The 12,172-nt window shown below is 38.3% G+C and overlaps 1 protein-coding gene across 7 annotated transcripts in view; it reads right to left on the bottom strand.

The window, feature by feature from the left end:
* Positions 1-12,172, bottom strand: part of MTUS1 (microtubule associated scaffold protein 1) — a 133,908-nt gene that overhangs the window by 14,413 nt on the left and 107,323 nt on the right. For 6 of the 7 annotated variants that reach the window (XM_011365259.2, XM_011365260.2, XM_011365261.2 and 3 more), the window contains one exon: positions 9,851-9,917. In XM_011365259.2, the coding sequence (XP_011363561.1) occupies positions 9,851-9,917 (67 nt within the window). Of the gene's footprint in view, positions 1-9,850; positions 9,918-10,907; positions 10,977-12,172 lie in introns of those variants that run through there. The other variant, XM_023533679.1, reaches the window with a different exon arrangement.

Raw genomic sequence — 12,172 nt, 5'->3', positions numbered from 1 at the left:
AGCCAGTCTGTTTTCTCTGCATATTCCTTTTGACCCAGCAATTCCACTAACTTATTAATTTACAATCTACTAGTATACAGCTGTTAAAAAAAAAAGACAGAATATTTTTATGTATTGATCTTTAAGAAATGTTAAGAGGAAAAGCAAAGTGCAAAACAGCGTGTATAATATGCTGCCAACAGTGCATAGAACGGAGAGACAAATATATACCTTATCTTACTTCTCTGTACCCTCACCCCAGAACCATGAATGGGGACACACCACCCTCTACCACAGTCACATGACTATTTCATAATATTATTCTATGAAGGGAAATCCAGTCATGATTTGCTTCCAGGGCAAGTGACTATGTGGGTTACTCTCTTAAGCCAAAATCTAATCTGTTTAAAATTGGAGACAGTAATATAACCAAACAAAGTAACCAAGGTACCATTTTAAAAAAAGTAAACTGCTACTCTGTGGCGAGGCAATAGCCTACAGAACAACAAAAGGGTTGGGAACCTAGCTTATCCGACGATAGGCATTTCCAGCTTTCTGAGTATCAGTTTCCTGATATGCAAGGTAAGAATAAGTACTACCTGTTCCGCTAACCTTACAGTTTGGTGAAGATAAAGTACAATAGGTAGTATTATATTTTGTAGAGTGAGTCTTCACCGACTGTCTGGAATGATCACTTATTCATAAGCACCAAGTTTTGCTTCCATAAAGGTACTACTTTTTCACACAATCAAGAAATCTGGCAAACCTGTGGCAGACAAATGTCTTTTACCAGATTTCAAAATGAGCTATAAATGGCTTTCTGATTGCTCTTGGGAATTATATTAATTTGACATGAACTGATTTCAAAGCCTTTCACTAGTCATAACTTATTACAAATTTACTTTTACAAAATAACTGTATTATCAAATCAGTTCTCCCATAAATAATATCATTTAACCTTTAAAACTCAGTTCATACTTTACAAAGGACTCTCACATTATTAAATGTAATCTAATAACAGAGATAAAAGGTAAATTAATGATAACGGAATAATCGTTGGAGACTTTAATACCTCACTCTTGACAATGGATAGATGATCCAAAGAATCAATAAGAAAATAGCAGATTTGAACAGTACTATAGACCAAATACACCTAATAGACATTAACAGAACATCCTGTCCAGCAACAGCAGAATATACATTCTTAAGCAAGCACACATGGAACATAATCCAGGATAGACCACGTGTTAGGCCAAAAAACAAGTCTTAGCAAATTCAAGATTGAAATCTTACCAAGTATCGTTTTTGACCGCAATGGTAGTATGAAACTAGGAATCAATACAAGAGGAAAACTGAAAAATTCATGAACACACAGAAATTAAACAACAGTCTTCTGAACAATAGAACAAAAAATAAAGGAAAATTTTTAAAGTTTCTTGAGCCAAATGAAAATGGAAACGCAATATTCCATAATGTATGAGATGCAGCAAAAGCAGTTCCAAGAGGGAAGTTCATAGCAATAAATCCCTACATTAAAAAAGAAAGATCCCAAATAAACAACCTAACTCTACTCCTTAAGGCAAGGGTCCCTAACACTTGGGCCATGAACTGGTACCACAGGTGGTGAGCGGCAGGTGAGCTAGCAAAGCTTCATCTGTATTTGCAGGCACTCCCCAGCACTATCATCACTACCTCAGCTCCACCTCAGATCATCAGGCATCAGGCATTCTCATACGAGCACCAGTCCCTGGTGCCAAAAAGATTGGGGACTGCTGGTCTAGACTACATAAAAGAGAAAGCATGGAGAAGCTGTTTGAAAGGTTAAAAAATCATTTGATATAAACAGTACTTTGCACTAGTAACTACCTTTGGAATCACTTTATTTGAGTTAAGAGTGCAAGAAGTCTGGTTAGATTAAAATATGTCTTGTTATTACCTATTAGGGAAGAGTGACTTGGCTCTATGAAAAACACTGTACAAATTGTCTAATCAATACTTCACAGTGTCTATGAACTTGAGGCTACCTCGCACCTTATGTATACGTTAATTCTTTCACTGTTCTAGATTGGTCTACAGTTGTGGTTTAACAAGGAAACAGATAAAGAACAAATTGAGCCCAAAGTTAGCAGAAGAAAGGATATAATAATGTTTTGAGTTAATAAAATTGGTATTATCTTAAATCTCATTTACTTAGAGAGGAAACTGAAATGGCGGAATTGGGTCTGGAACTCAATCCGCTCAGTGTTTTTCAATGCAGGTTCTACAGCACAGAACACAGAACCTGATCTGAGTGGCTCTTTTCTCAAATTGGGATGCATAAGAGAGAAGTTAATTCCAAATACAATGGATACCTCAGGGTATTAGGGCTTAATTCTCTTGAAAAGCTAGAAAGATTGCAAGATAAGGCAGGCAAAAAATGATCTTTCCCCCGCTATACTGATTAGTCCCTACAAACTCTTCCTTGCATGTGGGATGATGACCTGGCCTAGTCAGCTGATCTTAGTACACAGGTGCTGGCTGGGCATCCACAGAGCTTCAGGTTTTCCCTGCCAATAAAAGGCTTTGCTGTTTTTCAACTTACTCACTGGCCGACACCACGTTATAAAACAGATGCTCTCGTACCCACAACAGCAAACATTCCATGGACCAATGAAAACATTTAGGCGTGAAAGTGGATTGGAGATGAAAACCTGCTGAATAATGGACATAATGCTCTAAGCTTAAGGCCTGAGAAAAATAAGACTTTAAGGAAATCACATTTCAATCAAAAGAATACATATGATGTTAATAAAAGGATGATTTTGAGTCAGGTACTATTCTGGCTCTCCTTCTCCCTGATAATTCATGTTTAGGGTACAAAGTTCAAAATGGCAGGTAAACATTATTGATATGCATTAAATTTAGAAGCCTGTGTACAAAAATGGACTCAATTCAGTTAAAGCTACTTGCTATTACTTACTCTCCTACTGTGCTTGATTCTTATATACATTTTTACATAAAAGAAACAACATTCTAGATAGCTAGTGCGGTGTCAAAGTGTGGTCCAGGGAGCACCTGCATCAGGATCGCCTGGATGATCATTAAAAGTAGATTCCTGGAATCCATCCCAAGCCACCTGGGTCATAACTGGGAATCTGCATTTCAGTCAGGTGTACTTTATCACACAATGAAGTTTGAGAACCACTGTTCTAGACAAATGACATTAAATTAGGGAAAACTGAACATATCAAAAATGAACAAGGACAAGTTAGGACAAGGAAGAAGACCCAATGGGCTCTCAAAAAAGATAACTTGGTAATACTATGCATCTGTACAGGTGGAAGAAAACAGCCAGCTCAAGTCTATGTTTAAAACAGTTAGACATGGACAGGAAAAGAATGATCTAAGTTTGAGGTGGTTTCAACTCCATCTTCAATAAACTCAGCGAGATAATTCTTTTTTGATGTACAGGTTTTTATTAATAGATATTCATTAAAGTTCATTTCAAAAATCACTTCTGGAAATCTGTAGCTCCAAAATGACTTAATTATAAAGAGTTTTAAAATTACTTTAATACATAGCCTTGTTAAACCACAACTGTAGACAAAACTAGAACAGTGAAAGAATTAACACGTTCCATAAGGTGTGAGGTAGACTCGAGTTCATAGACACTGTGAAGTGTTGATTAGACAATTTGCACAATGTCTTTCATAGAGCCAAGTCACTCTTCCCTAATAGGTAATAACAAGACATATTTTAATCTAACCAGACTTCTTGCACTCTTAACTCAAATAAAGTGATTCCAAAGGTAGTTACTAGTGCAAAGTACTGTTTATATCAAATGATTTTTTAACCTTTCAAACAGCTTCACCATGCTTTCTCTTTTATGTAGTCTAGACCAGCAGTCCCCAGTCTTTTTGGCACCAGGGACTGATGCTCGTATGAGAATCTAATGCCTGATGATCTGAGGTGGAGCGGAGGTGGTGATGCTGTCGCTGAGCAGCAGCTGCAAATACAGATAAAACTTCGCTAGCTCACTTGCCGCTCACCTGCTGCTGGATGGCCCAGTTCCTAACAGGCTACGGACCGGTACCGGTCTGCAGCCTGGGGGTTAGGAACCCCAGATCTCAACATTCTGAGTTCTTATCTAGGTGCTTAACTTATCGACCTTAGGAAAGTTACTTAAATTTTAAGCCTCAAATTTTTTTCATAAAATGCAAACCAGCAGACTTATAGCTGAACAACTGATGTTAGGAAAGAGTAGGCACTCAACAAATGTTAACACCACAAACATCGTATAATTTTTACATAGAGAGGGCAAAACCAACTAGCCTTTATGTCATTATTATGAAAATTCCAAAAATTTTTAGTGAATTAAGAATAAAATTTGGTTTGTATCATGAAATAGAAACAGGACAAATGTATAAAAAGATGTTAGTTATGAATTCTGGTGGCTAAAAAATAGTTTTTAAATATAAAAGTTTCTTCACTTAAATTTCGATGATTACATTTATAAAAAAAAAAACCAGGAACCCCAAAAGATAATGATGGCTCTCTATTACACCGGTATGACTACAAAGAATCAGAATGACACATTTATTTATCCCCTATCTCAGAGGCCAAACGTTTGCCATGGATGTAGGCTATTAAATTGAACTGTAATCTACTTCAAGGGCTGACACTTTCAAAATGATCTAATTAACTGGGATTGTCAAACATAAAGTAAAAAGTTTCCAAGAGAATTATTGCTCGCCTTACTTTATTATTCATTTAGAAACAGACAAGTTATTTTTCAACAGTTTGTAGGAAAACATTTATACACAAACCCCAATCAAATATTAGCATAGTATAAGGATAAAAGCAACTTTCCCTAGCTACTGTCCTCACCAGTAAAATTATTCATTCACTGAGGTACTTAGTGCCAGACACGAGATGCTAGCTATAGAGCTACAAAGATGAAGGTGAGACTGGCCTTGCCCTTAAGAGCTCACAGTTCTGGACTGTGAGAAGAGGTCTATCAACAAATAAAAGAGCAAAGAACCTTGAAGGGCATAGTAGAAGTCACGATTAATTAACTTACTTGAAAGGTTTGGGTGAAACTCAATTGAAGACAAGATATTTTAGGTAGGACTGAAAATATGAGTAATGAGAAGGCATTTGAGGGGCAAAAAATAGAAAGGTGGTAGAAAGAGTAGAGAGCATTTCAGGCAGGGAGGATAACATGTGACAAGGATGTGCAAAGGAGGTATGAATAAACCCATGGTTGGGACCTGGCGAGGGGAAAGAAAATGTGAAGAAAGGGAAATGAGCGTCCAAACATCATAAAGTTGGACTGCAAGGTTATAGTCAAATCATACATGGTGGCTTTAGTATGTCTGGACTTTTTCTCAAAGCCAAAATGGAGTCATTTATGTTTGTTAAAAATGGCCAGTAGAGGACACATGTGAGATTTATTTAAAATACAATCCTGATAGCATATGGAGAGAAGCAGGCTTGGAGACAAGGTGACCTGTTAAGTGATCATTGTAATATGTTCTAGATGAGAAGTCTTGGGGCTTAAGTTAGAGCAGCAGCAGCTGGAATGCTGTGCAGAGCCAGATATGAGCAATATTTAGAACACAGACTGATATCATGTGAAGGATGGGGGAAAAGGAGTCTGACCTCAGTTGTTGGCTTTTGGGGTAAGCGAACAAGAATGCCACCACAGAAGATGGTGAAGAGACTTTGAGGAATAGGTTTGAATGATTAGACACTGCAGAGAGTTCCGGAAGCAAGGGGCTGGAGAGTCAGGAAGGTCTGATTACATTGGATTGGCTCTTCTGGAGCAGCTCTTCACTAGGAAAAGCACGTCTGCGGCTTGGGAAGGAGAGAACTAGAGAAATAAATCAGTAAGTCATCACGCCTATAGGTTGTACCTGAAGCCAGGGGATGGATGGGAAAAGAGCTGACAATGAAACCCTCGCTACACTACAACACTGTTTAAGGGTAAGTGAAATTATGATAAATCCACTCGATAGACTTTCCGACAGTCATTAAACATGACCATAATGAAGACTATGAGGCAATACAGAAAAGCGCCTGACATCAGTTGAAAAGACCAGAGTATACATAAAATAACGTGGATGGATCTTAAAAACATTATGCTATGTGAAAGAAGCTAGACACAAAAGAAATGTACTGTTTATTTCCATTTCTATGAAATTCTAGAAGAGACAAAACTAACCTGTGGTGATAAAAATCAGAGCAGTGTTTGCTTCTAGGGGAAGAGGAGGCTCCTAGAAAGGGCCATGAGGGAATGTTCTGGGAATGATAAGAATCTTCTATACCTTGATAAAGGTGTAGGCTACATGAGTATATGTGTGTGTCAAAAATGATAGAACAATCCCATTGTATGTAAATTATACCTTACTAAAAAAATCAGTTCGTACTTGTATACATTCATATAAAAGACAAGGGAATATACAAAAATAAAATTTATGTCAGAGTAATGGAGCTATGAGCTATTTTCCTCTCACATCACAATTTTCTTTACTTTTTACATACTGTTCTTAAAGAAAAAAGAACTTTAAAACTTCAAATAAAAAAGAACTTTAAAACCTCAAGCCGTAAATATGTATCGATTACTCATAAATATGGAAAGCATCATATATAGTTTTTTCATAGGAAGCAGGAAAGAATCTCTGCAATTAAGGAGTTCACTATCTGAAGACAACAGGAAAACACAAGATACAAGAAATAATAAGGTGAGGAATCGAAGACTCACCGGAGCAAATGGAGCCTCAAGGTTTGTTCTAAGAGGACTGAGTGAGGGTTTTTGAAGAGTTTTTGCACAAGCAAGTGAAAAGTCATTCCAGGAAGAGGGTGTGGCTCGTATGGTAGAAACATGCAGGCTACATGGGAAGTAAACTGGTTAACTGGGCAGTATGAAACGCGTATCAGGGTAACGAGTGAGAAAGTCAGTCCATGGAGGGGACAACGGGAGGCAGTTAGGTTCTGAAGGTCAGTAGTGCAGACTCTACTTGGGAGTCTACTGCTCCTGCCTTTATGAGTTGTCCTTCATTCTTTGCGGTTCTTAGCAGTTCGGGAACTTTGTCCCAATTTATAATAGAGAAGGTAAAGAAAAATTACCCAATGGGAGACTGACACTAATGGTCCCCCACTGTTTCAGAGGGAAAAGGTGGCTACTCAGATGATGGTGATGGTGGCACCTCTCTTCTCTTGAGTTGCCTGTGATGGACCAGGCACTATGCTGGTTGCTTCATGTGTTACCATTTAATTCAAGCTCCCCAAGAGCCCAGCAAAATACATATGACTTCGTATTACTAGGGAGGAAACTGTACTCAAAGAAATTAGGTAACTTCGAACTAGGAGCAGATGGACAAAACCCTAGACTATGGTTTCTACTGTATCAGGCAGGGATCTATCACAACTCACTTCCATTTGAGTGTGAAGAGAAAAAACCACCTGTCCTGAGGGATTTCTATTAATATTTCGTCTAATTACGATTCCTTTCTACACTATAGTCTATGCTCTTACAGAACAGCCAATTTGGTTAATAACTACGCAGCTATAAAAGTGCATATATCGTACTACTTACTATTCAATCTTACTACTTACTATTCAATTGTACTACGATTGAATAATTTACATGAGTTAATACGTTGTAAAGTGTCTACAATTGGTGCTAGACACTTTACAACGTATTAACTCATGTAAATTCACAACTACCCTTGAGGTAGATAGTTATGACTGCCATTTTATAGGGAATGCAATTGGGACAGACTGACAGGTAATGTGACTTACCCTAGGTCACTCAGCTACCAAAGATTTAAATCTGAATAGTGTGCACTCCTACCTCAAATTTTAAAACTGAGTTTTAAACTTTGCTATGTAAACTTTTTTTTTTTTTTTTTTAACATCTCAGCTCATGCTGCAAACAATCGAACTGGCAGCTTCGAGGGCATTCTTCCTGAACTGTTTCATCAGAAGAACTACATAAAAGCTTCTCTTCTGTGCTCTCACGGAACCAAAACCCTTCCCAAAATGTTTTATGCTGTTACTTGAGCAATTGGACCTTATTCAACAGCTGCAATGACACATTCTCTAAGAGTCTAGCCTTGGGTGACCGAATGATACAAACAAGCCAACCATTGCATCCTGACACTGTGAGAGAAGCGGTAAAAGCACACCAGAATACACTCTCCTTATCACAGACGGAAAGGTGAGAGTGGGTACAAACTGTTACGGCTATTTCCTGTCAGGCTATGTGACCAAGTGGAGGTGCTGAGTACCTGATCCCAATTTAAATCACTTAACTGTGCTATCCACTAAAAGGTAAAAAGAGGATTCCCCCCCATTCAAGCAGAGTGAATGAGAACAGTGTTCCACTGGCATTTCTGCCTTGTCTTGGGGAGAAGCTGAAACATGAACCACCAGGTAGGCTCATCTCCACCTCCACTGAATTATAATAAACTATGAAACACACAAAAAAGGCCTCTTGCCTGATCTCCTAACTCGATATCCATGCCATTACTTAAGGCACAGACAAAAACAAATTAAGTTAGTCATTTAGGTAATCGAAAGGGCAGCAGTCTAGTTAGCAACAGGGCAGAAAGCCTTAAAAGTCTCTGAGAGCTGTTTCACAGCTGTGGTTTTCTTGAACTGTTTCCTTAGCATTCTCAAGTCTTTGGGGTCCAGAAGTTCCCATCTGTCTTAAAATTACTTTTCCAAACAGAGTCCTTTATTTCCATAGCCTTAAAACAAGATCAGGAGAAAAGGATGCCCTGTCGAAGTATTAAGAATCTGGAGGGTTTGCCAGGAGTTTAGCACTGTCCCCCACTGAGAGGTGAAAAGAGAAGAAGAATGCAGGGAGAAGAGGAATGCAGGGAGAAGTCTTGGCCCCGCACTCAGTGATTGATCTTTGCCCTGGAGAAAAAAAGACTAAGTCCAGCACATTATATTGCCAATGTTTAAATTCTGGTCTCGTCTGAAGAAAAATGAGCATTTTCTCCTACAACTAGATGGACACGATTTTTATCTCTGCTATCACCTCTGCATTATTCACACACATACTTACACGCATTTTATATGGACACCGTTAGCATACACAGAAAACTGCAAAGGGCAAGGAATTCGGCCTTTCAATGAACAAATCCAGACCTGGCTGACGCTAAAGCAAAAAGCTGATTCTCTACGGCTGAGGTGACCCCCAAGGCGGTCAGTGCACTCCAACACGGATGTTGAGGTGGAGAAGGCAGGATTTTCTCTGTTGCATGAACCCTGAGGACTCTTCCAGGAGAGACAAGAACTAAAACAGAGTTCAGCCTGGAACAGCAGAGCTGCGCAGCGAGTGCTACAGACATTAGAGGCACGTGGCTTCCTGTGAAGCTGGGACTGATTCACCGTCAGTCCCATTCGAATATGAGATTAGCACAGAATGAGCCTTCTTCAGACAGGCTACCTCTATATGCAGCTCCTTCCAACTTTATACTCACCACTCACAAACCACCCCGAGAAAGTGAAATGTAATTGTTATCAGCGAGGGAATTTTCTCAACACTTTAATAGGAAAAGTGGTTCAGAAAAAAAAATGATGTAATTATTTAACAGGAATCCACACAATTACCAAAATCATTCCCTCTCTTCAGGAAGAGAAATGTTTTGGTCATCAGTAGCTCTGCTAAGCTTAGTAAGATCAGTGCCAGGAATTCTGTGAACTTGAGGTCAAGCTGCCAAGATTTAAAAGAAATGTCGATAGTAAGTGTTTGCACAGATACCAGGGTGGGACAGCTATCAACCGCCAGCACGCAACTCCGGCCACAGTACAGACATGCAAACCAGACTGTCTAATTTGTCCCTTGCCCCATAAAACTTAACAAGGAAAAAGCTCTTACCTAGCTCTCCCCGGAGGTTAACAAGTTCTTGAGATAGGGTTTTGTGTTGTTTCAGTGCTTCCTCCCGCTGCGGAAAACACACATCAAGTTACTAATGTTTTCAAGAGGGTCCCTTTCAGTAAGGCATACATTTGTTATCACTAGGAAAATGAGACTCAGAACAGAGAGACCAAGATATGAATCATTTAGGCTAACAGTTTGTGTCGTTCGAAAACACAGATGTCCCTTAGTTGTTAAGGAAATTTGTGCTTCGAAAATCTGTATTTTCTCAGGTCTTTGTGAAAGTTGCATCTGAAGCGCTGAATGGCCCTTTAAAAATATTTACTTTGAGCCACAGAACCTTTCAGCTAATGCATACTGTACTTAAGACGTAATTCATTCTCCTGCTCCAAGGGCAGTAAAGACCTAATTAGTTTAAGATAAATATTTAATGTTCTATACATATGCACTTGTATGCACTTTGTACTATATTTGCTAATAAAAAAAAGTTTTGTTACAATTCTTTACTTCCAAAAGACAAAAAGTTTGTTATAAAGCTATGGTGAAAAAAATAATACTTTAAAGGCAAAATTAATTTTACTCACCTAAACATTATTTCCTAAGGATTATAATATTTTGGATTAAATATAATTCTAAGAAGATGTTAGAAAAATGAATTGAAGAAAACCAGGCAGTTGTTTTCAATATTAAAAAAGCAATTATCAATCTTACAAAAAAACAATTTTCAAGTGACCAGCAACTCATTGCAATCACACACATACACATACTTACACAAATAGAGCAATTAGATACCATTTCTTATAAAGTACAGTCCCTACCACAAGATTTAAGAAAAGAAAAAGCAGAATTCAAATCTCTCTGAAAATGCCCTCAGCAAGATCACCCAGGTCAGAGCTCCAGCCGCATCTTGATCAGTGTTGCAGACAGAGATCATGAGACTCAACCTCTGCAGGCAAAAGTTGCTTGTCATTCAAAGCATTTCCCCCTAATTCCAGACAACCTTTGCCTTAGTCCCTGACATTCTTCCAGAAAAGCACTATAAACAAATACTAATTACCCTTGTTGCTGCACATGGAGAATAGAGGCACATTTTGCTGCTGGAGCAGCCCATTTTCCAGCTTCTGTCTCTAACTCCCTCCTCCCCCTGCACTGTCCAAGAAGTGCACAGGTGGCCACGCCACCCACCAGTCGGTCTGTCTACATTCAAAGCTCTACCAGGAGTAGCGCCATTGGTCCTGGGTTAGCCTTACTTCACATCCTGCAGGTTACTGTATGCCTCAGCCGCCTCTCTCCTCACAGAAGCTGATGCTGCAGCTTGTGCCTCTGGCACAGGCAGCCTGCGATTACTTAAAGCCACAGCCCTTCATTTATGAAAAATGAGAGCTAGACATTAGACTGATCGATTGCCACTTACTTAAATATCAGCTGGTACAATGGAAAGAAAAACTGACCTTCTCTGCATGGATAATGGAGTTATTTTTAGATTTGTGAGCCTTTTTATTCCTCTCTCTAATTGAGGTCATTAGGTTATCACGCTTACTAATAGACAAGAGAAACTTGGTCTCCAAAACCTGTATACAAAATGAGCTTATGAACTACGTAAAAAACAATGAAAGCATGTGTGTTGTGACTTCAAATTTAAAACGACGTTATAAATCGGATGTTTTCCGCGAAATTTAATTTGAATGCTTACAACATGGTCCACTGGTGTTTTAAGGAAAAGTGTGAAATGATTTGACAGTTGGAAATTAGGTTTATTTTATAACTTTTACTTTTTACTTTGCAGTCTCTGAAGAGTTGAGGAAGTTAATGACATATTATCATTGTCATTTGGACATTTAAGTGATTGGAATTTAAGAAACACTTTCTCATTAAGACATTTTGGCCTTAGTGATATTCTAAATGCTTAAAACGCAGTATTAAGTTGTTTTGAAATCACAAATCGGTTAGTCCAGGTTTTTAAAATGAACAAGTGATGCATTTTCTAATGTAGAAATTAAAGTTTGAGGAAAATCAACCTGGATAAAATTGGAAGAAAAGTTTTAAAATACATATAATGTATATTACTCTTAATCTCTTAAATTTAAGACTTAACTTTGTTTGTTTACTAATCTAGTTCAAGTAAGTATCAATAAGTTTTGTCATCTAAGTGACAAGAAAACCACACAGCTTTACTAGACACCCATGAGCAATCCTGCAACACATTCAGTGAACTGGCTTATAATTCACTTTCCAGTGGTAACTAAATTGCTAGTAGGAGGAAAAGCTGGTAAGAAGTTAAATCACTTTTCAAATTGCCGTAAAAAGTTAAGTTGATTATAA

The sequence above is a fragment of the Pteropus vampyrus genome, unplaced genomic scaffold (assembly GCF_000151845.1).
Source record: "Pteropus vampyrus isolate Shadow unplaced genomic scaffold, Pvam_2.0 Scaffold108, whole genome shotgun sequence".
Taxonomy (NCBI): Eukaryota; Metazoa; Chordata; class Mammalia; order Chiroptera; family Pteropodidae; genus Pteropus; species Pteropus vampyrus.
The sequence above is the reverse complement of the archived record's forward strand: the minus strand, read 5'-3'. Positions and strand labels throughout refer to the sequence as shown.